At 49.2% G+C, this 25,869-nt stretch overlaps 1 protein-coding gene across 2 annotated transcripts; it reads left to right on the top strand.

Annotated features, from left to right (window-relative positions):
- The first annotated feature begins 9,521 nt into the window (after positions 1-9,521).
- SVOPL (SVOP like) lies at positions 9,522-24,766 on the top strand. 2 transcript variants are annotated; one of them, XM_035888971.1, is made up of 11 exons: positions 9,522-9,593; positions 9,698-9,822; positions 11,284-11,347; positions 12,825-12,950; positions 14,378-14,506; positions 16,074-16,147; positions 17,608-17,810; positions 19,500-19,611; positions 20,726-20,807; positions 22,359-22,448; positions 22,827-24,766. In XM_035888971.1, the coding sequence occupies exons 1-11, from the start codon at positions 9,522-9,524 to the stop codon at positions 23,166-23,168; spliced, it is 1,419 nt and encodes a 472-aa protein (XP_035744864.1). In that variant the 3' UTR covers positions 23,169-24,766. The 2 variants fall into 2 exon arrangements, with proteins under 2 accessions (XP_035744864.1, XP_035744865.1); XM_035888972.1 differs by lacking the exon at positions 9,698-9,822 and having other exon boundaries at positions 9,580-9,593.
- Positions 24,767-25,869: the final 1,103 nt, after the last annotated feature.

Below are 25,869 nucleotides of genomic sequence, written 5' to 3'. Positions count from 1 at the left end.
TCTCACCAGAGCAGAGCAGAGGGACAGAATCACCTCCCTCGACCTGCTGGCCACGTTTCTCTTGATGCAGCCCAGGGTACAGGCTCAGGGTACCCAGCTCCATCAGAGAAACCCACCTGGGACACACAGTAGGACACACAGTGGAATAGTCATCATGGGCCGTGGCTCTGCAGTAGTCAGGCTTGAGAGCCACCTTCCTGCTACTGTGACTGGGGAGAAAACACAGCCCCACGCAAAGCAGGCGCTTCACTTTTTTCCTTGAAGAAGCCATACTGGTTTTGGGCACTGGTTGCCAACAGAGTCAGGAGCCTTTTGTCCCTTTTAACAACAGCTTGGGTTTGAAGCAGCAGCTGGAGCTGAGAAGAGGTGGGCACAGGAGTGTGTCCATGACCCACGCATGGCCTCGTGCCACCTGTTCTTTGGGCACAGGTAACCTACGTTACAGAAAAAACCCCATTCATGGACATGAATGCAGCTGGTGTCACCGTCGCTCAGGTAGGCACCTCACCCTTGTTTCTTCCTTCCAGCCTGTTTTGTTTATTCCTATTCGGGAGAAAAGGTGTCTTGAAGCGAGAAAGGCCAAACGAGTTCGATGCGTTACCAAATGCAGAGAAAACAATTTGCTTTACGAAACTGTGGGCAGATTTTCCACATGAACACATATTTTATCTTTATTGCGCCTTTCCATGTGATGGCAATGTAACTGAGAAGGTGTTTACCTGAAACAGAATATCTGTTCTTTTTAGAGCTTCTTGGTGTTTTGCTTTTTGCCTGAGGTTTACGCTTTAAGCAGGAAAAACAAGTTATCCTGGGAATGCTGCAGGTGGCAGGACGGTCTGTTGTTTACTGTACCAACCAGCGATTCAAACATTTGGCTTAATTCTGTATTCAGATCTCCTTTTGTGTGCGCAACTGAATAACGCAGCAGAGCCCACGGCTCACTTGCGCATTCGTGATACGGAGATGGCACTTCCCCACTCCACACGAGGACCAAGCCCACTTATAATCAGGGAGCATTCAGATGAAAAATTGCTGAGAGACAGGGCTGTGCTTGTACACTTTGAGGAGAACCCTGGCTTTCATCTGGGTTGTTTTTAAGACTTACTGAAAAACCCAGAAATGTTCCAGAGAGTGACTTGTTTTTAAAAGGTTTTCCTGCAGAAGATGAGGGGGATTTTGGAGCAGAGCAGCAACTTCCCATTCCCCAGCACAGCTGCTAAGCTGAACGCGACCATGTTTTCTAGCTGATGCTGTGAATGTGGCCACCAGGTGTAGTCAGATCCAGCAGAGACCACCATTATAGACCAGTAGACCTTGGTACAACACCCTGGTGTCCTTACCTGGATGTTACTTGTTGCTGGAGAAGGTGTGTTCCCAGGTCCAATTACCTGCCTGGGAACCCTTCCCAAGTCAGGACCTCAGTGTGCCCCTCCGGGGCAGACTCGGGATCGATGCCTGGGGAGGAATGGGTGCCTCTGGATCCAAAACCCATCCTGTTGCTAGGAAGCTCTGTTTTTGAGAGCTGGTGAAATGAGTTACATAATTTAGAGAAAATTAATATAAAAAATCTCAGTGAATGACCATGTAGGAAGGGAAAGGGATAACAAAGTCAGTCAAACGGGTTTCAGTTTCTCACACTCATTCTCTCCTGGATTTTTTTATTCCTTCTCATGAGAGCCGTTGCTGTGTGTGGCCAGGCCCTCCTGCCAGGATGATTTTGGTGACATGGAAGATGAGGAAAGCCAAGTATCGAGTTCTCATCCAGTCTCTTGGGTCCTCTGGACTGATGATGATGAACTGGTTTCTGGACTGAGCTTTCATAAACCTAAGGAGTCAACAGTTTTTTGGACCTTGGCCTTGGGCTCCTGCAGCGAACAGCACTTTCCTCAGTGTTTACCTGTGTGACAGCTCTCTGTCATGCCCGTGGCCATCATGGAGACCTTTCTTCTTGCCCTCACTCTCTTGTTTCTCCTGGAGCTTTCATACCCACAGATGTTTCTGTTCATGCTTCTCTGTGACCAGTCTTTGCATTTCCATGGCAAATAACTAAAATATCATGAGGTGGTTAAAAAAAGCAATAGGCATAGCAACCCAAACACCTGGGCCTGAAAGCACATCTCTGTGGCTGAGAATTTCATTGGTATTTTGGTCATTTTTTTCCCTTCTGTGCTGGGAAGCTGGAATGCCAAAACATCTGTACCCGCCTGTCATTGCACGCATGCTGTCTGAGTTTTTGTGATGAAAACATAATGGTATGGATCTGGCAGCCCAGAACATGCCTCTAGTTCAGCAGATGCCAATAACGGCTGTAGCTGAATATTAAGATATTATTAAGAGGAAAATAAGGCTGTGAAAGAGCATATGTTGGATGGTAACAAATGTCTTCCTGATGCTTGGAAGCATGAGATTTAGAGTGGGGGTTACATGCTTTGATAAAACTATTGCAGCATTGCTGCCAGCTCAGTGTACACATTTCAGAAGAGAAGGATTTTGGGAACCCCCGTGGAAGAGAGAGACAAAAACCATGCCAGCATCTTCATCAGGAGAAGCTAAAGCCAATGCCAACACACTTGAGTAGTAAAGGTTGACATACCCACTCCTAGTCAAGAGCACCCACCTATTGTAGCTCAGATTCACTGGCCAACCCAACCTGTAGCACAGAGATTCGTTGCATGATAAGGTCAGGACCACTGCAGCAGTTTAAGCCACGAATGCTCCCTGCAGTTTGGTACTCAGTCAGGAAACTTAGAAAGATGAAGCAGATGAACAGGCCCCATTTTTTTTCACGGTGATGGCACCTGAATTGGCTTTGCCTGGCTTGTGGGGTGCTGTTGGCTGCAACACCTGGGTGCTGCTCATGGCTTTGCAGGTGTTGGCAAAGGCCCCTTCCATGGGCAATGGTGTTGCAGGACCTGCCCCCCAAACATGTCAGCTAACATCTTGCTGGTGTAGTAATAGGGATATCTCCCCAGTGCCCTCCCTCCATCTCCCTGGGGTCATCCCTGCGGTGGGAAGCCCCTGTGGAGAACCTGTAGGTGCCACAGGACCAGCACAGGTCAGCCCTGGGGCTCCACGGCTGCGGCACCCACTTCTGGAAGGCGGAGGTGGGTGGAGAAGGACTCGCCTGTGCCCAGCGAGGAGGAAACCTGACTCCTGGGAGCTGGATCCCAAACCCACAGCACCGCCAACACTGTAAAAAGAAAAGAGCAGAAGGGAAAGAAACAGCCAGAAAAGAGGAAAGGTCTGCTTCTCCCTGCCTGAGACACTGCAGAGGTAAGGAAGCTTCGCTAAAAAAAAAAAAAGAAAAAAGAAAAAAATCTTACCGAGCCTTGGCTTAATAGTGGGGGTATATGATCATTCGTATGCCACGTGCAGAAGCTCTCTGACTTTACTGACAAAATTCCCAGCTGGTCTCATGAGCAGCATTGCATATTGTGTGCCCTTTGCTGTCTTGCAAGCACTCCGGTGTGGGGTCACAGCATCCTGGTGCCGGGTCCCAGCAGCAGTTCCCTTGCGCTCCTGGTGGCTCCCTTTGAACGGAGGATGGCAATTTTCCCTGCCAGCAGCAGCTTTGTCACTGCTGTTCTTTTGGCCCATGTAATTGGCATTTAGTATTTTCAGTGGGATTTACAAATAGCGGGAAACCTGTGACTCCCTGAGGAAGTGTGATAGACATCAGCCACTCCATCAGGGCAAACAGCGCTGCAAATATTTGGGATGAACAAACCGTGGGTTCGGTAGGAACCGTTAGGGGATTTACTGAAGAGCTGTATCTAAATCTGTCTTTTGGACACAAATGCTAGAGCAGAGCACACTGTGCCAGGTGGGATGAACAAACCGTGGGTTCGGTAGGAACCATTAGGGGATTTACTGAAGAGCTGTATCATCTGTCTTTTGGACATAAATGCTAGAGCAGAGCACACCGTGCCAGGGACTTACCTGAACAGTGGCTTCTTCTCTGCTCATGGATGAGTGCATTTTGCTCCAGCTGCCCCAATACCCTGGAGAGAGAGGAATGCAGGTTCCTGCATAGGTTGCTGGTGTTACTTGAAATGCTGCAGCAGGTATCCCACCTGCTCACCTGCTGCTATTTGAGAGTAGTGTAGGTCTCCCATAGGTGTTATCTGCCATCCTGATGCTTCTGGGGGTGTCTTGGCTACCGTGAGGTTCAGAGGCAGCAATGCACCCTTCTGCAAAAAAACCCAATGCACACCAGGGGTCCCACAGAGCAACGCAGAGGATCAGGGTTTCCTCCCCTTTTCTGGAAGAGATGCAGCACTTCCCAGCATGGTGCAAGCAGCCCAGAGAGGGTGAGTGCCAGTGAAACACTCCAGCACCTCTCAGCAAAAATTAGCAGAGTATCCCAGCATCAGGCTTTCACATTGGGGTGGGCAAGGGCCCACGGCTCAGTCGTTACCCTGCCCAGGCCCCAGCCTGGCTTGCCAGCACCACGGGCTGTGCCTGCTATGAGCTTTGGAGGACAGTAGCTGTTTAACCAGACACAGGTGTGACATGGCAGCTTAGGGCAAAATGTGTTTGCAGGTCCCTAACCATAAAGGAACAAAAAAAGAGACCGATAAATTTTGTTATTGCAAAGCCCTTCATGATTCAGACCCACAGAAAAGCTTTACATCTTCTTGCAGGCTCTTCCAGGCACCTTGTTTGGTTGCTCTTGAGCTGGTTGGAAATGGCCCATAGCTAGTGGCCAATGTGTTCAGCTGGTGGCACCGTGTGCTGCTTACAGCTATGGCTGCCTCCAAGGATGCTGCTGAGAGACAGTTGTAAGCAATATCCTATGCGTCCTCTTGGACGCTGGCTGTAAGGATCTGTAACAGCAAGGTCAGTGTCTGTGGCCTGACTGACTGATCTGCCATTAGCTCTTACGTACCTCCTTAGAACTGTACCTCAGTATAACGCTTTTAAGGTATCCAGCCTGGGAGTACCGTAACTCCATGCTTTCTGTGCTTGTGCTGCCTGCTGTCTCAGCTGGGATTTTGTATCTTTCATTAAGTGTTGTCTGTCGTGAATCCTCTCAAGCTCTCACCCTGCTGCAGCCTCCCCCATCATTGCTGGGTGGCCACAAATGCTGCCTGGGCCAAGTCCTGGAGGGAGGTCATCAAAGGAGAAGGTGTTGTGAAATTGAAGACAGGTTGAGCCCCCACCCCACCCCAGTGTCTGAGCATGCACTTGGCAGGAAATCTTGTGGGTGAAAGCAAGCAATGTGCTTAAAATCCCTGCCCTGGGATTCAGATGAGTTTTTCTGACCAGGAAAAGCAGCTGTGATCAGGATCTAGTGCTGGAAACCAGAAACACCAGGGGAGGAAGCCAGCTCTCCCCTGTTGCAATCCGGGATGCATAGCTGTGTTTCTTGCTGACCTGAGAATACGGGGATTAGCGTGGCAGGGAGGGCGTGAGACCGAGGATCGGGTTTGCAGTGGGAAGCGCTATGCTGGCAAGGTGCAGGCTGGGCGAGGAGGAGTTTGGTGCTTGCTGCTCGCAGGCCATGCCATCCCAGGGCAGCTGGGGCTAGGGGCGCAGGCTGGTCCACCCTGCTCCGTGACACAGCTCTTCCTACCCGCTGGCTCGGCGTCAGTCCGTGCTCTCGTAAGGCTGAGCAACTACAGAGTGCAGCACCTCTACTTCTCACTCACGCTGGCTCCAAAGGGGTGGAAATTTTTGCCTCCATCAGGGGTAACCTGCTGCCAGTCATGTACGTCTTGGCTCTTGGAGATGCAGTATCTTTTGGCTGCCCCTGGATTTCACCCCCCTCCGGGCTGGGGAAGGTGCCACATGCTCGCTTGTGTTAGTGGGTCTCCAGTCTTCCCTAAGGCAATCCCTGGACCTTCCATAAAAACATAGAATCATAGAACCATAGAATCGTTTAGGTTGGAAAAGACCTTTAAGATCATCACGTCCAACCGTTAACCTAACCCTGCCATCCCACCACTAAACCATGTCCCTAAGCACCTCATCTACCCTTCTTTTAAATACCTCCAGGGATAGGGACTCGACCACCTCCCTGGGCAGCCCATTCCAGAGCCTGACAACCCTTTCGGTGAAGAAGTTTTTCCTAATGTCTAACCTAAACCTGCCCTGGTGCAACTTCAGACCATTTTCCCTCCTCCTATTGCCCATTACCAGGGAGAAGAGGCTGACCCCCACCTCGCTACAGCCTCCTGTCAGGCAGTTGTAGAGGGCAATCAGGTCTCCCCTCAGCCTCCTCTTCTCCAGACTAAACAACCCCAGTTCCCTCAGCTACTCCTTGTAAGACTTGTGCTCCAGACCCCTCACCAGCTTTGTGGCTCTCTGCTGGACAACATCCAAGGCAATGCGACAACTGATCTCTGTCAGTTCAACTTACTTACCTTCTGATGTTTCTATGTATTTTTTTCACAAAAAACCACTCCGGGAAGGGACATGTCCTAACAGCTGCCTGAAACAAACCCATGTTTGAGCACAGCTGAATGGAGGGTTGGACTAGATGATCTCCTGAGGTCCCTTCCAACCCTTGCCATTCTGTGATTCTGTGTTTCTACTCCAGCGCGGGATGCTGCTTTGCTGGCCTATTGCTCAGATGGCTTTGTGACTGTCTCAAGGTTTCACAGGTAAATCCCAGCCTTGCCCGACAGTGACGGTGGATCCCAGCAAGAGCTGTGATGGCCACTGCACCAAAAGAGGCAGAAAATGCTATTGGATTGGAGGAAATCCACACGGAGAGACAAGAACCCCCAAAAGGTGGGTTTGTATTGGCAGGACTAGAAATAGAGGAAGGGTCCCCAGTCCTGGAACTCTAGGTACCGAAAAACCTCTGTGCATGGGGCCACAAGCATCAGCTTCATACTGCTCCTTACCCATCACAGCTACCAGACTGGTGGCTGCTGCCTATGGTGGTGGGGAGAGCTGGCTGGCTTGGTTTTTCTCAGGCCTCTGCTTTGTGTAAATATTTTATTATAAGGGTAATTCAAGGATTCTTTCATTCTGGATAATTAATTTTTTTAGAAGAAAAATATGTTCTATTTCAAAAGCATCTTAAAGTGAAAAAAAACTGTAGAAAAGCATAAAAGTACTGTATTGGCAAAAAAAAAAAAGATCTCCTGAAATCCAGCAGTAAGTTATGTTCCATTTCAGAGGTAATGTTGATGGGTTTGAGGTGACTTAGTTGGGAGATAAATGGATTAACACAAAAATTTATGCAGCTATGACTTTACCTAAATAAGAGCTTTAAAGTGCACATATACTGAAAGCTTTCTGCCGGGTCTGTTTATCGAGTCATCCCAGCCCTGGTCTCAAGAGATGCTCTGTTTGCTCTTGAAATGGTGGGGGAAACGTCAGGAATAAAGGTTTAGGAGACAAAACTGAGCCCAGAGCTCCTGGCTGTGCTCGTCTTGCAGGGCTCAGGGCTGGGACAATCCCCAGCTCACACTGCCCATGCCAGGAGCGCGTCCATACCCCAGGGGCACAGAGGGGCTGAGCCCTGCAGCCATTTGGGCAGACGAAGGGAGCAGACCATTGCCCAGACGCAGCCCTAGCCATGGGTTTCTGAAGCACCTGGGGTAACACAGGACAAGGCTCCAAAAGGCCCCAGGGAGTGAGGCTGTCCTTCCCCCATGCCCAGCTTGTCCCCTCGCCTGCTGGCTGCTGTTTCAGCAAACCCTGACATGCCCGGCCACCAGCGTGCCCAGGGGCTGGCCAATGGACACACAACTGGTTGGTGTTTCCAGCCTTCTTCCTGCTGCGGTCCCTCAGTAGCATAAAAAACATTTGCATTTCCTAAAGAGGAGGTACAATTTGCTGACATGTTTTTTTGTCTCTGTCTTTCTTTCTCTTTGGTCTTCAGGGCAGAAGACATTTACGGTGGAAGAAGCTGTGGAAACCATTGGGTTTGGGAGGTTCCACATTGCACTTTTCCTGATCATGGGCAGCACAGGGGTAGGTGTCTGCAGCTATATCTACACTGGCCCGAAAAACCCACTCATTTTTCCTTATTACTGTGCAGTAACAATTATAAGTATGATGGGCACATATTGCAGCCCATTTTTTTCCACACATGCCTTCTCAAGCAGGATTTCTGTTGTTGTCATCTTTGGCCAACACTGATGTTGGCCATAACTGATATCAGACCTATTTCAGGGCAAAGCTGAGCGGGTTGGCCCAGAGCATCCTGGCCTGGCCCCTGCCCTGGAGCACTGTCCCACTGGCCAGCGCTGATGGGGCACGTCTTCAATAGTGCCTGAGGTTAGGTTCAGCCTCCTGATGGTATTTTTCATGCCATGTCCAGGGTATCCAAGCCCTGTGCAATCTGGCATGGGCAGGCTGTGCTCCTCTCACCCTTGGCTACCTGAAAAATTTCCTAAATGCCAGGGTCTTGGGTTAATGGTGTATCTGGTCTGGGAATTGTTGCACAAGCCTGAGGCCAGGCTGGTGTAAAGGTGCAATGGGGACATATCCGTGAGGATCACTGCAGCTGAGGTGTAAAAACCTCCAGCTCTGTGTAAACAATAGGTTCATTTCTTAACTGAAGCCAGCTGCTGGGGAAAAGAGCCAATGGAGCAATGAAGTTTTTAATCAAAAACAGTTTTAAGAGGTCATCTTTGTGTTAGATGCCTGAATTCACAGCCAGGTACCTAACCAAGCAGCTTGGTTTCCAGAGATAGTTGAAGACCTTCTGCTAGCACAGCTGGGTAAGAATCTCCCCCTCTGCAAAGGCTGAGTCCTTCCAGCCTTCCTAGGTACAGACTGTACCTAGACACCTGTTTTCTATGTGCACCTTTCTCTCCTCCTCTCCCTGTTTCCAAGTGCTCACGTCTTCCAATCAGGCACAGGGCTCAGACCACTGTTGAGGCACCATGGCTTCACAGGGCTGTTTTGACATGGTGGGACTGCCATAGCTGCAGGTTTGGTGGGACTGAGGGACTTTCCGCTGTGGGCTCCTCGTGGCTTCCTTTTGTGCTAACATGCGCACTCATTCCTGAAGGTGGCCGAAGCCATGGAGATCATGCTAATAGCTGTTGTGTCCCCTCTCATCCGATGTGAGTGGCAGCTTCAAGACTGGCAGGTGGCTTTAGTGACAACGGTGAGTGACTTGTGTTCCCCCCCATGCAGGTTGTCCACTAGGTGGGCATTGTCCAGGGCATCACGACAGGCTTTGTAAAGTACATTTCCCAGTGAACCAAATAAATTCCTAGGGCCTCCTCTCATGGACAGCACCACAACTGTAGAAAAACAGAAAGCAAGCTGATGTAGGCACACGTCTGCGCTCAGAGCTGTAATGCCAAAATGAGCCCCCATTTCGATATTCTTATTTTGAAGCCCTTGCCATCCAACCCTCAGCTTTGAGGGCTGAAGCAGTGAGTGCCCACATGGAGGAAGTCAAGCCCCGAAAGCCACCTCGCTCGTGGCTCTGGGCACCGCAGTTCACCCCGCTGCTTGGGAAGCATTCAACTCACCCACAGCTCAAAGAGCAGAGCTGCCCGGTGCTGACGGCAGTGGGCCCTCCACAGCTGTGTTTCAATTCCCCTTAGATGGTGTTTTTTGGCTACATGGTCTTCAGCATAGTGCTCGGGCTCCTGGCCGACAGGTATGGCCGCTGGAAGGTGAGTGAGCACCAGGGGCTGCACCTCCTTTTCCCAAGCCCCGCGGGAGCCATGCACCTGGCTGAGCCCGTGGTCTGATGACCCTAATTTTGCCCCTTTTTCAGATTCTGCTGCTCTCGTTCCTCTGGGCAGCCTATTTCTCCCTGCTGGCTTCATTTGCCCCATCCTACATCTGGTTCGTGTTCCTGCGGGCCATGGTAGGAGGTGGTGTGTCAGGCCACGCACAAGGGTAAGGTCGTGCCTCGCGCGTCGTTGCACGGGCAGCAGCAAGCTAGCCTTCATGGAGAGGTTAGAAGAGGCACCCCCGGACCAGGAGGGGCTGAGTTCCTGGGTTTACAGCAAGAAAGGCCCTTCGGCTCATTTTGGCTGACCCTGGCAGAGTGCCCGGTTTCCCTTGCGCTGAGCCTGATAAGCTGTGGCTGCGCTGCGACCTGGAGGAGACGGCGGGGAAGGGGCCTCCACGGGGCTGGAGCAAATTCCCACATCTCCTTAAAACAAAGTGCTGTTCTGTAATTTCACTGAATCCCAGTCGATCGACCTAAATTGCGGTTCCCAAGGACTCCCAAGCCCAGGAATAGAGAGGGCAGCTGGTTTACATTAAGCCAGTGACAGAGGGATTATTAAGCACGTATATTATAAAAACAATTAGACAGGTAACAGATGAGCAAAGGCTGCTTCCTCATAAAAAAGTCAGAACAATTCTGCTTAAGTAGCAAATTCTTCTTGAACTGATGTAAAATGTTCCCACTTAAATGAAACTTTTTGCCCTGTTGGGGGGGAAGGGGAGATGTGGAGGGGGAGAGGAGAAATTCACAATATTAACAACCACTTCACTAGGAGCCCAGCAAAATAAATTATTTCTTTCGACTCTCTCAGGGAAACAAATGCAACATTTCAACATCTTCCATGGTTCCTCGAACCTCCATGCTGAAAAGCCCAAAGCCAGTCAATACTGACCCGAGACCCCTTTGCTGAAGCAAAGGATGGGAGGGAGATAGGTGGTGTTGGGAGGAGAAGGCACCACGCACCCACATTGTGCATCTGCTGAGCTCCAGGGGATGCCTCCTTTGCAGGAGAGCCCCTGTTCCTTGGCCACAGAGGTAGCTAATGAGCCTGACGAGGATGGAAGGAAATTGCACATTTTATAAAACACTTCAGTAGCTGAGGTAGAAGGAGCCAGCATTGGTCTCTCCCTCCTTCTCTCCCTCTTTTCAGTCAAGGAAGCACAATTCACACCTGTGAAACTGTGAGATGCCAGTGCCAGGCCCTCCCACCATAGCTATCCAACCATTTGATAAAGAGTGGAATGGACTGTTTTCTTTATTTAATGAAAAAAAAATGATTCATTAAAATTTGTCTGCTCCTACAAATGTACTCTGCGCCTCTGCTGACACCTCAGTTGCCCCACAGGACCTTCCCGTAGGTTTCCTGGTGCACAGGAACACCTGCCTGGCCTGGAGAGGATTCATGGCATGCGTCTCCCTTGCATCGAATTTGGTGCCTGCCCAGGTGGGAGGCACACAGAGCATGGGTCCCCTCCCTGGGTGCTCAGGGGCAGATGAGGGGTCGTCCCTGCCTACAGGCAGCAGCGTCTGGGCTAACTGAGCTCAGCTGAACTGCTGCTGGCTTGGTATAGAAATTCTCATCATTGCTGTATTTCTGCCATTTATTTTTTTCTCCCTTTCGCTAGGCTTATCATAAAAACAGAATTTTTGCCCACCAAATACCGAGGGTACATGTTGCCCTTATCTCAGGTAAGACTGAGCATGTTACTGTTTCTTCTAGCCTCGAGTCCCGGGAGATTTGTCCTGCTGCTGTTTGGAAGCTGGGTCTCTGCCACGTCAGCCTTTCTCCCAGACTATTTGCACTTATCTTGGTCCGAGCGAGTGCTTGCTGCCTCCTGTGCCCTGGAGCGTGGCTCCTGCATTATTAAAGATCTGTGCAGGCAGCTGCCTGCAGAGAAGAGGCAATTTCTTCTAAATTAATTGGATGCTCCAAACATTGCATGGGGACTTTGAGCGATGGCTGACACCCAGAGTCTCAGTTGCCCTATCGATAACAGCGCCGCCTGTTCTAATGGGGCCAGTGCCAGTGAGCTTTCCGGCAAGCCCTGGGGCTAGCGGCACCACCAGCCCCCTCTGGGCCTGGGCTCATCCTCTCCTCTCTTTGGACTTGTTTAATAACCAATGATTAATGAGGCGATCCTCAGATGAGGTCCTAATCTGCGCCTCTCCCCGTCCCTGCTCAGGGATAGCACAGGCCTTTGCACAGGATAGGGCTAACATAGATGGTCCCAAATTTGGCCTGAGACGTGCTGGGAGGGTTGGGACTGCTTGCTGGGCAAAGACCACAGCAAGCGTGACTGGGGTTGTTGCTTACTCCAGATTTCTGCAGTGGGCACTTGCACAAATGATCTGCGGAGGCCTCATCCAGCACACTAATTCATCTGACTGTTGAACCAAAAGTGTTTGTATACGGTCTCAGTGGCAGGGATAATTTGCTTTTCATTACTGCCTGTTTGATCCCAGGACTTCATTACCAAAGTGTCATTAGAAACACAAAGGTTTCAAAAAAAGAACAATCTTGTCTTTCTCCCCATAAATTTGTTATTTCTGCCCACAGATTACTCATGAACTTGCTGTGGCTTTTACTATTTGTTTGTGCTTTGTGTTGGCTGAGCTCCCTTGGGTGGTCCCCTGGAAAGGGACACATTTCCTAATGGCAACAAGTGAACTTTGGGGAGGAATGTACTTGCAGATCAGGGGGGCAGATTCTCCGTTGGTATAACTTGGCATTGAGTCTACTGGAGAACCACCAACTTCCAGCAGTGGAAATCTGGCCCGTTTTTGCCTTCGGTGCTTGTAAATCTGCTGCTTCCCCACAGAGATTTAGACAAGAGGAAAATTCATGGGCGTGAGCATTAGCAGAAAAGTGACTGGAAGGACAAAAGAAGTAGCTTTAAGTACAATGGTAGCCACAGCAAGTTATCTGTTTGCATGTGGAGCTAATTAAGATTATCTTCAGCTATCCCTCCCCAAATCCTTGTCTGTCTTTCCCTCTTTCCTTCAACCCAAGCTCAGCTTCTCAGGCAGCCGTGGGATGGCTCAGTTTGAACCGCAGCGCTCCCCAGCACAGATCCCCACCTATCCATGGAACCAGAGAAGAAGGGAAGAAAACAAACAAATTGTTGCCATGTATTCGTGTTTTAACCTCTTCCTTTCCCTTGGAAAGGTGTTTTGGTTGGCAGGATCCTTGTTAATCATTGGCCTGGCATCAGTGGTGAACCCAACCATTGGCTGGCGGTGGCTGATCAGAATTGCCTCCATCCCTGGCATGCTTCTCATCCTGGTATTCAAGGTAGGAAAAGCTCCTGTCCTCACTCCCCGCCACATTGCTACTGACCTGGCATCTCCTCAGGCACCAAGAGGCAGTGCCTTGCACCCCCCCGTGAGCCTGTGGCTGTCCTTGTGTCCTCCTTTCACCACCACAGCCCTCTCACCCTGGGGAGCTTGGGAAGGTCCTGGTGGCCTGGGGGGAGGGCTGCAGACCAGCTGCTGGGGAGATGTCAACCTGCGGGAGATGGCTTGGCTTTATTTTGCTTTGCAAAGCCTCTGGCTTTGCTGCCCTGCTGTAGCCCTCCAGCATCACCGGCTCCAATGTTCAGGCTGCCAGCGGCACCCAGGGACCATGGTGATGGGCCAGGCATCGAGAGGAAGACAGGCTAGGCAGGATATGCAAAAAATCACAAGTAATACCTTCAGTCTAGTGCTGGCCACAGCACACCCTCTTCAGTCTTTACATTTGCTAGGGCTGAGGAAAGAAGCCTCAGTAAAGTGTTCACAGAGCAAATGGGCGTCAGGGTCAATCACGGCTTCCCCAGGATCCCTCATGGTTCAGAAACATCAGCCTCGGGCATGAGGACAGTCTCATTTGGGGGGATTGATGTGGAAAATCCCTACTTACGGAGCTCATGGGCACTGCAGTGCTAAGCTGTGGCTGGTGCAAGCTCTGCAGGTGTCAAAGCCCTTCCTGCAGCTGAATGAACGAACGAACGCACAAGGCAATCTGGGGTGCTACCTGGGCAAGGTCGCTGTGAATGTCCACTCGTATAACACTGAGGTTTGGTTTCTCCAGAAAAAAACAGGTAGCAAAAGTTTTTAGTCCAGAAGTAAAAAAAGACACAGTCAGCATACCTACCTTTAAAAAAGGAGTCTTAATTCAGATTTCAGTGGTACAGCTGTAGTTGTTTATAATTTAACAGAGCCATCGTTTAATAAAAAGGTAGTTTATTTTGGAAAGAGCACCAGGTGTGGGTGATCGTTGCAAATGCTAGTGATGAGTGAGTTTGTTCCTAAATTTCATCTTCCTTTTTTTTTAATGGCCTTCTTGAGTCCTCCAAGACTTTTTCTTAAGTAAGTGACACGTGCCTCATCCCGTTCTAGGATTTCAATTAATTAAGGATTGCTTTTCTTAAACCTGTGTCTTTGGCTTCCACCTCTCACGAGTGCTTGCCACAGACAACTCAGTAGCAGACCCCTGGGAGCTGGACCAAGAAATGGGTTTGCTGGGAAGGGTGAGCCCCCCAACATGGGCTAAGGGGAGCTGGGACATGCAGGGGTGCCCCAGGGCACGGCTGGAGGGAGGAGGAGAGGCAGGAGGCTGCTCCAGCTCAGGTGGTGCCCCGTGCTAACCTGGCCGAGCTCCTGGGCATGACGGGAAGCTGTGGGTAGGGTTGCGTGGACCGGGAGGTGCAGAAAGGCTTTCTGACGCCGCTCCGCTTTCAGTTCATCCCGGAGTCGGCGCGGTACAACGTGTCCACGGGAAATGTGGCAGCTGCCATGGCCACGCTGCAGAGGATAGCCAAGATGAACGGGGCGGCGATGCCCGAGGGGGTGCTGAGGGAGCCCGCCAAGGTAAGCCGATGCCAGGGCCGCCAGCATCCGGGGTGCAGGGAGGGAGCGGGAGGCCACGCACATCTTGCTTTGCCTCTCTCCCCCTCCTCGCCTGGTTTCTTTCCAAACAGCTATTGAATGTGATGATGAAGACGACATTTTTCTTTTGGAGAGACGGTAAGCTTGGCCCTTAAAATGGAATTGAGTTTTTTGCTTTTTTTTTTGCATTCTTTGTGTTCGCTCAGAAAAATATTGTGCTGAGAAAAGATTTGCTTCCTTTACCACAAAAAGGGCCCCTTGCAAAGTGTGTTCTTATTGCCCATCCATCCCCAGGGGTGCCCCCTGTGCCGTGAGACCTAGGACCTGCCCTTCGGGCTCCCTCTCAGGGCTGCGGCTGGTCAGGCTGCAAGGGTCCCTGCCATGAGGTCAACCCACCAGTCCCAGAGCTTTCTCCCAGCCCCTGTCTGGGCTTGTCCACTGGGTCCCAGCACCCCAGGTCCCTGAGTGTGGAGCCACAGACCAGCAGAAGAGGGTCAAAGCACAAGAGGCCACTTTGGAGCTATCGCTGTTTGCACCTGTAAGCAACCGAGCAGCTCTGGAGTTGATCAGTGCTAGACCAAGATGCCCAAAAGCACGTGTGGGTGTTGCAGGGGGGGCAGGAGAGGAGCTGGGGGCAAGGGCCTCCTCCAGGGTGCTCACCCTTATCCCCAGTCCAGACCCTGCTGGCTGCAGGGTGGGAGGGCTTATTCAGGTGGCTCTGTTCACCCTCAAAAAAGGAAGATTGGACAAAACTATTTTCCAGGGCCTCCAAATTATTATCCAGTTCTTTTAAGTCCCTTTCCTGGACCTCTTCGCTGCTTATTCAATCCCACAGGCACCAAGCATTGTCCTTAGCAATTCATGCAAGATGGTGCTATTGTATTGGAATTAATTAGGATTAAAGCTTCCCTGTAGTTTAATTGAATTTATGTAATGGACACACATTGGCTGTGGGAAGGGTTTTTGTTAGTTGTGCACCCTCTCAGGCTTAACCAATGATGAGGAAAATAATTATAAAGACAACCCAAACCGTCCATGCAAACTTGTCTCCCCTCCGTGGTGGGATGCTGGGGCAGCTGCCAGCTTTTGGGGAACAGCGGGACAGGCAGGCATTTCAAGCCTCCCTGCAAGATGCACATGGACACAAACTTGCTCCACACGTGGAGCCGTGGAGGCTGGGCCCCTCTCCCCAGCACGTGGGGCTGTGGGAGCTGCCAGCAGCCCTGGCAGCGCTGGCTGCCCAGCAGCAACCAGGTCCCCCTCTGGTGCCATGACGGTTGTGCTGGGGCCAGACTGCCAGGAGTTGGCGGGGGGTCCTGTGGGGGTCAGGAGTGCTCAGAGTGTTCTCTTCTCCTCCCCTCCATCCTTCCTAGTGCATCCTCCTCTGGGCAGCATCCTTTGGGATGAGGGGCTTTCCTCTCTGTGGTTGCACCATTAGCAGCCTGGGGCGAGGGCAGGGGGGCCTGGGGTGCCAGCTGCTGCCTCAGGACTTGCCCCTGTATAAAAGATGCCTCTTTAAAAACTTCTATTTCTATCAAATGATTTACAGGAAAGGAGAGGAAGATTCAAGGACCTCATCCACCCCAAATACCTCAGAACCACTTTGCAGATATGGATCATATGGTAAAAAGAACGATTCTCCCCCCCTCCCCTTGCTTATCAGCTCATTCTCTCAGCTGAATGTGTGCAGGGAGCAGAAGCCTCCTGCTGACTCTGCTGGCACGGGTCACGGTAGGCATGTCCTGATCTCAGACCATGCCTCAGACACCCGGTGTCAGTCGGTGTTAACACAGGCAGAAAAAGGCTGGACATCCAGGATGGTGCAGGGCTCTGCCAGTCCTTCCTCAGGGCAGGGTGGCTCAGGGGACATGGGGTCTGAGGCAGGCGAGAGCTGCAGGAGAGAGCCCAGGACTGCCTGCAGCGTGCACCGGCAACGTGCCTGCGACTCCGCTTCCCTCCTCTGTGTAAACTTGTTCTTCCCAAGAGAAGGAGAAATGCACCACCTTTGCAGGCTAGCCAATGTGTCAGTGAAATAGGGCTCCAACAGAAACTCGTTACCCAGTCCTACTGGCTGGGGAAAATTAAGATTGAAGAGAGATGGGTTTCATATGCAATGTTCCTGATAGCTGTGTGCAAGGGTAATATATGTTTCATTGACTTTGCTGTCTGGAATGGAAATGTATAAATAATGGGTCCGTGGGAACTCATTGACCCAAAAAGTTGCTCAGTCAGGCCTTGAATTTTTTATGGGTTTTTTCCCCTCAACTTGTATGAGTGTTATGAAATATCTTTCTTTTTGTTTTTTAATCCTTCTTTCTCTCCTAGTCCCCCCCAGGAGTTGCTGGCTTGTTCTTGGGTTTGCATTCCCGCCCTCGTACCCTGAGCATCCCCCGCCTCTCCAGGCAGCTCGTTTCCTAGCCCAGATTCTGCTGCTCATTTCTGAAACTGCCAGGGGGGATAAAAAAAAAGTGAAAATTACTTCTCGGCCTGCTTATGATTAGGCGTATGCTGAATTACTTGATAATGACACAGCCAGGCTGCCATCACCAATGCTGTGTTCTTGACAGCCAGCCAGGGTGCAATGTGAGCCTCTCCAGCCAGTTAATGAAAACTCCTTTCAAAAATTCTCTGGGCAGAAAGGATAAGGACTAAAAAAAAAGAAAAAAACCCAGACAGTTTCTTCATGTGAGCTGCAAGCATCAAGGGTTGAGGCTCCCCTAGTCCCCTGGGAAGGGGTGGTTTGGAAATGCCTCCATTTACAGCCCTGTGTGAGGAGAGGGACCGAAGGGCCATGCTCTCCCCAGCACAACTGCAGCAGGTCACCTGCGGAGCAAGAAACAGCACTAAGGGGCAAGCAAAAAGATGTGCTATGAGTTGGGGTGGGTTCCTCCAAGGAAGAGAGGAGCATGGACATAGATGGTAGTGGTGTGGCGTGGGTGAGGTGACCAAGTCACTGTAAGGCTTGGGCTAAGGGGGTCCATCACGCAGAGTTGGTGCATGCAGTGGGGGTCCCAGGGCACCCAAACCCCTTTCCTCACCTTCCCTGTTGTTGCTGCTGCTCATTGCAGCGTTTCCTCCCACAGGCTTGGCATAGCTTTCGCTTATTATGGCGTCATCTTGGCCAGTGCTGAGTTGCTGGAGCGGGACCTCGTCTGTGGCTCTGCAGCACCACCGGTGCAGGACCCCATCGATGGCTTGGGGGAGAGCCACAGCCCCTGCCACTGCCACTTGTTTGGGCCCGCTGCCTACCAGACCATGATCATCAGCACAGTCGGCGAGATCGCATGTAACCTCTTCTCCCCTCCCTGCCCTGCCATTCCCTTTTTACAGCCAGCCCATACTCACTGCAAAGCTTTTAGCTTTGCTGGCATTTAGTGACGTGTCAGAGATCAAAATGTCCTCAGTGTTGCTGGCAAGTGCCAGGCACAGGCTCTTCAAGCGAAGGTCTGGGACATAGGTCAGGAGCTGGTGGGAAGGCAAGGGAGGGCACTGCTCCCCAGGTGAATAATTCAACTTCAGCATGAGTCTTTCCAACAGCAGAGCCAAAGACCATCTTGGTTAGATTCCAAGGGAAATTGCCCCTAACTTACCAGACCCAAGCCTACCTTCCCAAGTTCCCAGATGTGTAGTTTTTGCAAAGTCATAAATAAGCAAGGATTGCAGATGACAGTCACATTGATGTAACTGAATGCACCTCACAAGTGCTCTGCCTTCAAAGAGATGGTGGCCTCAGGAGCAGGTCCTATGCTGAGTGCTACAGCAAAGTACAACGAAGTGACCAGGGACTCTGCAGCAAACACAAATTAATCATCATAGAATCAGAGAATACCAGGTCGGAAGGGACCTCAAGGATCAGCTGGTCCAACCTTTCTATGAAGAGCACAGTCTAACCAAGCTGGTCCAGCACCCTGTCCAGCTGCATTGTGAAAGTGTGGTGGAGTCAACCACTCCCCTGGGGAGATTATTCCAATGGTTGACTGGTCTCACAGTGAAAAATTTTCCTCTCACGTCCAATCGGAATCTCCCCAAGAGCAACTTGTACCCATTCTGCCTCATCTTTTCCATGTGACTCCTTGTGAAACAGGAGTGTCCATCTTCTTTGTAGCCACCCTTTAAATACTGGTACATGGTGATGAGATGTCTTCTAAACTTCCTTTTCTCAAGGCTGAACAAGCCTGGTTCTCTCAGCCTATCCTCATATGGCAGGCTTCCCAGTCCTTTGATCATCTTGGTGGCCCTTCTCTGGACCCCCTCCAGTCTGTCCACATCTTTTTTGTATAGCGGGGACCAGAACTGTACAGTATTCCAGGTGTGGCCTGACAAATGCAATAGGGGAGCATTGCAGGGAACACTGGGGGATGGCAGGATGGCCCAAAGGCACCCTTGAAAGAACTTCGTACTCTGTGCATGGATCTGCTATTGCAACACTCCTGGAAGTTGAACCTTTTCCTTGGTTCATCTCTCAACAACTGAGCTAGAAAGTGATCGGGTGTTGGATCCTGCAGGTGCAGCCGGGCTGGGACCAGTCCAGTGATGCACTCAGGTGCCTACTTGGCTCCCAGCTCATCGGGGGACTCAACGGGGCACACTCTGGGCCCCCTGCATTTGGCTGAGCCGTGGCGAGAGGGAGCAAACCCACCCAGGCCAGCAGCATTCACCCAGCGGGTGCCTTCCTTGCCTGTGCTACTCTCAGCTCAAGACCTGTGCTGGTGTCCTGCCATGGTACAGTAGGGCAATGTCAAAGGACAGGCTCCATCCTCTGAGAGGAAGGACAAACAAAAAAGGGTCATGGGGGTAAACTACAGGGTTTGAATACAGGAAGGGAGTTACAAGGTTTGTGCATTTTGTAGAGCATTTGGTAGGTGCTGGGGATGCAGGGCAGTATTTCTGAGGCACGCTGCATAAAGTCTATCAAGACAGACATGCATTACAGTTAGGTCATCTAACTTTTTATGGTTTCCCTTTTTATCTCCAGTAAATCCTTTGAACATTCTCGGCATCAATTTCCTCGGAAGACGCCTGAGCCTGTGTATCACCATGGGATGTACAGCGCTATTCTTTCTTCTCCTTAATATCTGCACCTCGAGGTAATCTCACTCAGCACACGGGTGTTGTTGATGAGGGGGGAGGGGGGTGTGCAATATGGGTGGTATTCTCAGGTCAGCAATCAGTCAGGCCAGTAATTCTTGTACAACTGAAAAACCCCTCTGACTGTTGCTCTGCACTTCCCAGGAAAGCTGTGGCAGCAGATGCTGTGGTGCAGGGGTGTGCAGAGCAACTCGCTTGCATTGCTGAGCCCACCTGGCTTCCCCTAAGCATACAACCAGCCACCTTCTAGTGCATTCTGGAGAATTAAAAATGATGTGAAGAACATCCACCAGAAAGAAGTCATATTTTTTCTTTCAGTCTCACTTTTTCCCCCTTTCTTTCATTTTTGGCAGTGCTGCATAAGCCTCCTCTAACTTGTAGAGTTGGGCACTTCAAGAGGAGCTCAAGGCATCAAGGGAAAGGCTGCCATGAGTGCTGTAATTATCAGGTTGATTTGTGAGGATGTCTAAGAAAGGAAGACCCCTCTCAGGCTGGCAGAGCTTAACGGGTCCTGCAAATCAGGATGGCTTCAAGGTGAAGTCTCCTCTCAATGGGCTGGTAGCCTGATGGCTGCTTGCCAGCAGTGAACACCCCTGCCACCTGCCCCGTGGGCCACTAGCCTTGGAGGCTGGCTGAAGTACCTGGGAGCTGGAGTGGGAGGCTGCAGATAGTCCTTAAGCTAAATAAGCCCCTGTCAGGAAGCTTACAGTCATTCAGTAGGGCATTGGCCTCTGTACCGCCATCATTATTTTCAGTTTTCCCTGAAACTCAGCTTGCAACAGTTTTGTACAGGAACCGAAATCAAGGGCGAGGCTGGAAGTCAGACTTGTCCACAATGTGGAAGGCACCAGCTGGGCCACTATGGACCTGTTCAGATCGTTCCCTCCAGCCTCTAACACTGGCCTAAAGGAAACATAACGTGCAATAACCCGTGGTCAAACATGTTGCCAATGGATTAAAGAAAGATTATACTTGTCAGCAGTCAACTTTTCCTTATGCTTTCCCTTACACTAAGCTGGTAGAAGCCTTAGCATGGTGCACATATTAGGTTGCATCTCTGCTGGTCGGCGTTCAGTGACACTAACTCTTTGCTCCACACGGCTCTCTCTCTAGCGCAGGCATGACTGGGTTTCTCTTCATGCTCCGTGCCTTGGTTTCAGCAAACTTCAACACCATCTACATTTATACAGCAGAGGTGGGTCCTCCTGAAAGTACGTTAAGCTGCTCTGGGGCATGAAAGACCCTTTGCTTATACCCAGGACTGCTGCCCTGTCTATTGACTAGTTAAAGCCACCTTCCTTGAACTAAGTATCTCTGGCTTCCTGGCCACACTGCTTTCATAGGCAAGATCAGAGAAGGAATCAGAAAACTAGCTGGAGATGACCAGGGCAGGTGGAAGAGGAATGCCTTACTGAGCCACCGGTCAGGCAGGTACTACAAAACATTATTTTTGAGAGTGTCATGTACCGCCATCTTCCAAAACCCACAACCTCCCCCCTCCCCAAACCCTGCAAATTTAGAAAGTAGGCTACCACTGAAAAGAACATTTTCCAGCACTTACAGGACTGCTGTAGCAGTATGAGGTAGTATATGAGGTTATAGACATGTTTTTTTTTCACTTAGCAGAAATTGCTGTGTTCTGTCTGCAAATAGTTTTACACCTTCAGAGAGCTTGTCCTTCATACAGCTTTGGAGCCATGAGTTCTGTGTATGAAATATGCATTGTTGGGTTTTTTTGTTGTTCTTTTTTAAACAATTGGGTGGAGTCAAATGTATTGCCTTGCGGATTGAGTGGAGTGACAAAAAGCAGACAGCAGTGGGTCCCTGGGTTGGCCTGATACTTCTTCTTTTAATAGTACACTATATTATTTAAGCATGCACTAGGCTTGAATAAATACCAACTTTTTAATAGTCCTGAACTGGATGTTGTTGATGTGAAGGCCATTGCTGCAATGGTCGGCCATATCATAACCTGATACTACTCACAATTTAATCAATGATCAAAACCAAACTTGAAAATCCCTTTTCCAGCCACATGCCTGGACTCTTCTTGAATTACCTTACCTGCATCGGCTTGGCCCAGTAAAGTATTTAAACAAAGGCTTCCATGAGTATACGTGCTAAAATCTATTGATATTAACAGGACTATAATTAAAGTTAAGCAAAATACATGCTTAAGTGGTTATTTGGCACAGGTGTTTGAGAGATGTGAAAATACACAAAACACATTCTTCTAAGCCTGGAGGTTTCTTATTGTGATCTGTTTTTCTTTTTTCTTCCTTCTAAACAAAAGTGCTGTTTATACAAATATATTGGCAGTCTTGAAGGCTGCAGGCAATATCCTTTCTTCCTGCTTTCCAGATACAGGGCCTGGCAACATAAATTAAATTCTTCCTTTAGCACCCAGCCTATTCGCTGTGACTTTGATGTGAGCTGCCCAGCACAGCTGGGAGAAAGGTGGTGGTGGTGGTGGGGGCGGTGGTAAGCAAACAGCAGGGGAATCACATCCAGCTTTGATTGACTTGCCCTAAAACTTTATTTAGGGCAAAAAAATGGCAGATTTGTAATGGCACAGAAGAGTCCCAAAGGAGCACTTACTTCCTTTCATATCATATCCCACTAGCTGCCCTTGATAATGTAATGGGCGTCGCTGAAGAAAAATTTTAAGAAAAAAAAAAGGGAAAAATAAGGACACATACCAGAGATTGTTGTTGCACTAATCCGATTTCTTTCTGGGCTGTTTTAGGTTTATCCCACCACAATGCGAGCCCTGGGGATGGGAACAAGTGGGTCATTGTGCCGTGTTGGAGCCATGGTGGCCCCGTTTATATCACAAGTAAGAGCACACTTGGTAATGTTGGTAAACATTGCGCCAACTGTTGCTATCAAATATACAGAGAGATGCCCCTGAAGTTCACAAAAAAAAAAAAAAAGATGTATTCAATTCCTCCCCAACTCATTAGTTCTTTATCTGATGCTTACACTGAGTACTTACGTAGTCTTTGCCAGATGCAGATCCACAAAAATCCCTTCCCAGAGCTTAGCTTCCTAGTATTTGTTACTTTCTGAAAGCCTTCAGATTCACAAGACATTGTTTTTTCTGTTGCTGAGTCTCTCATGTCTTTGTGACCCTTCGTCCACTCTTTAATGGCTCATTAACTGCCAGCCACCCCCCATCACTGAGCTGGCGTTTGACCTGTTCATTGACCTGCAGGTTCTTATGAGTGCTTCCTTCATCGGAGCCCTCTGCCTCTTCTCATCCGTGTGCGTCGTGTGCGCAATCTCTGCCTTCACACTGCCCATCGAGACCAAGGGCAGGGCACTGCAGGTTTGTAATTACCACTCCAGGAGCTCCCATGTATCTCAACGCTATTTAGAAACTCACAGATTACGATTCAGCCAGAACCCAAACCACGCTCTCCTGAGCGATCGTAAACCCAAGTCAGGCCTGAGAGGCAAGCACAGGACCGTGCTGTTGCAGCAGCTTAAAGCACCGTCACCCCAGTTGCCTACAGCTCGTTTCTCATACAAGAACCACCCAGGCGGCCTGCCCTAGCCCCAGCTACCTCATGCAAGCCTGTTAGCTTCAGCTAGCGCAAGCCCCTCTTTGCCAGAATCTCTGGTCCTGACCTGAAGTCACTGCTTCTGCCCGTGCTGCAAGGGAGAGAGGAGGGCAGATACAAGTAATACTTGAAACCACTAAAACCACCCCTTCATCAAATTCAAGTCAAAAGCCCCAACGGCATCAGCCCGTTAGCTAAGCCCTCGTGGCTAGTCTTTCCTATAAAGCAATCAGCCAAAACAATAAGCACAAAGATTAAGGGGGAAAATTTAAAGTCAGCCAGCCTCCCATGCACAAGCTGCACTAGTTTAACTACAGGAGGTGGGGAGCAGTTTTGTGATTCTGGTCAATTCAAGCTACACCGGCACGGAAATGTTCACGGCATGCATGCAGCGTGCCCACATCGCACCACCTATTATTCTGCAGTCTTACCTGTACAAACCAGAAGACCATGGGCTAAACAATCCCCATTCTTTAGCAGCCTAGAGCAAGACAGATGTTTGATCAAGCTGTTTTACATGGGATTCAGAATGAGACTTTAAAAAAACCCCATATATACAAACACACACGTTACATATATACACACACACGCTTAACTTCATTGGGTCACATCTCCTGGGGTTTCCCCAAGGTGCATGGGACAGTTGGCCTTAGGGTGTTCAGAAAAGCAACACACTAATCATTGCCTGCTTCTTTAAATGCTTATCTTTTAGAAATGCTTGTTATTTATGGGTTTACGCCATTTAAAATATCTATACGATCTGTAAAAGACTGGGGAAAACAATAATCAAAGTTTAAGTAAGGAAGTGAACGAAGCAACTTACTTATTCTTCCCTTGTGGGTGAAACTCAACCCCATGCACAGAGGCCTTCAAATGGTCGGATTCACAATAATTACTAAGCAAAACACTTCATTAAAACTGCTTTAGACCTAAAAGGAAAGCTTTGATTCAGCTACAGTTGGATTAACTTTGGCTAACAGTGGTCGAGACAAATGGTTGAGTAATGATTCCTTAATGGGATCCCCCCTTTTCATGGGAACTTAATTCAATAGCATTACCATCCTCCTTGCTACAAATAGGAGTTACAAGCTCCAGCTGCTGGCTTTTACATGCACAAGTCAAAAGGACAGGAATACAAAAATCTGCAGAACTAGCTGCATACTCAGAGAAGCCACCATTAGATCGCAAATTCAACTTGCTCACTCTTAGCTCATGGTTATTTCAGAGATTACATTTGTGTACGTAGTCACTCAGGGATTGCTGAATCATGACTGTTGAATGTACTGTCCAAGGGCCTCACACAGTACAGTCATCCAACCCACACAAGAATTGCAGCATGTGATGTAAAAGCTCTTCTAAAATGGCAATATTTAGTCCTAAGGCTCCAGGCAATAGATGTGCTCCTTAAAGCTATGTCTAAATGAACCAACTAAATAAAAGAATGTAACAACTTTTTGTGAAATCTAGACAATGACATTTCAAAAGCATATCCACCCCTGTTCAGGTTATTAGGACAGCATCAGTCCACTCACAAAGCAGTCATAGGGATTGCCTATCAGAGGCAAGACATTTTGATACAGCTAAATGCATATTATTTTCCCCTCATCAATTTCTGTTGCTTTTCCATGTGCATTTTATTAATTTTATGTATTTTTTTTCTTTCCCCTTTTTAGCAAGTAAAATGAAAGCGAGTGTTTGATGTTGGATTGGGTAGGAAAGAAAAATAAACCTTTGGCATCTGTCATTTCCTGTGAGCTGCATTTGATGTTGACTGCTTCTCCATACCATTTCCATTATTAAAAATTGCAGCTGAACGGTGCAAGAGCGATGATTTGTATAGACAAATGACAAATTTCTCAAGGACATTCCCCTTCTTATGATTCAATAAATAGATGCTTTCTACCTGTCCCGTGAAGTGAGATGAAGGTTCTTTACTACTAGTGCTATTAGCAGTGACATTACACAAACACACAAAAAAAGAAGAAAAAAAAAAAAGAGGAAAACAGCCACCATTCAGTGGATTGAGGCAAAGGGGAGAAAATCACAAAGCAGATACAGCCTTTGCCATACCAGTGTGGCAGAATATCGTACGTCCCTTTAAAAACAAAACAGCATTCCTCAACTATTTGTGCGTATACCATCTGCACTGAAGTAAAATTTGACAATTTCTGAAGACTCTTAGGGTGACATTCAAGACCACAAAATGAAAGTTGAGTCAGGTTTTTTCCAGTGGATTATTTAAACAGGGACATTTTCAAACAGTTTACAGCAGACGTGTACAAGTCGGTAACTGGACTGCAGGAGTACCTCTACGCTCCTCTCCCCACTATTTTCCACTGGGAGAACAACTTGAGTGTGAAGGTGTATAGGTGTCCAACTTCACACCTCTAAACGCACTAAGCCTCCCAAGAAATCTGTGCTTGCAACTTATGGCCCAGAGAAACGCACAGCACCTTCCTCTGGGAACACTGTAGTAAACTTGGTGACCGGGTATCCAGGCATTGCTAAATCTTTAAGACTTCAATGGCAGTGCCTCTTATTTCTTAAGTCTGTGCTACTGTAATGTGCCCTGATCACATCTGGTTTGTTAGAATGGGCTCCCTCACTGTCCTGTTCTGCTCCTTCACCTCTCTTCCTTTTTCTCTGGTACTCTGGGATAGTAAAACTCCTGCTACAAGCAACTCTCTTCACAAA

The sequence above is a fragment of the Egretta garzetta genome, unplaced genomic scaffold (genome assembly GCF_000687185.1).
Source record: "Egretta garzetta isolate BGI_Z169 unplaced genomic scaffold, ASM68718v1 scaffold321, whole genome shotgun sequence".
NCBI classification, from domain to species: Eukaryota; Metazoa; Chordata; class Aves; order Pelecaniformes; family Ardeidae; genus Egretta; species Egretta garzetta.
The sequence above is the reverse complement of the archived record's forward strand: the minus strand, read 5'-3'. Positions and strand labels throughout refer to the sequence as shown.

Bases quoted from the DNA above. Each gene is read 5' to 3' on its own strand.
- SVOPL (XM_035888971.1), top strand. From the start codon at position 9,522: ATGGTGTTTTTTGGCTACATGGTCTTCAGCATAGTGCTCGGGCTCCTG. The intron at 11,348-12,824 runs GTAAGACTGAGC...TCCCTTGGAAAG, and splicing joins ACATGTTGCCCTTATCTCAG to GTGTTTTGGTTGGCAGGATC. The intron at 12,951-14,377 runs GTAGGAAAAGCT...CTCCGCTTTCAG, and splicing joins TTCTCATCCTGGTATTCAAG to TTCATCCCGGAGTCGGCGCG.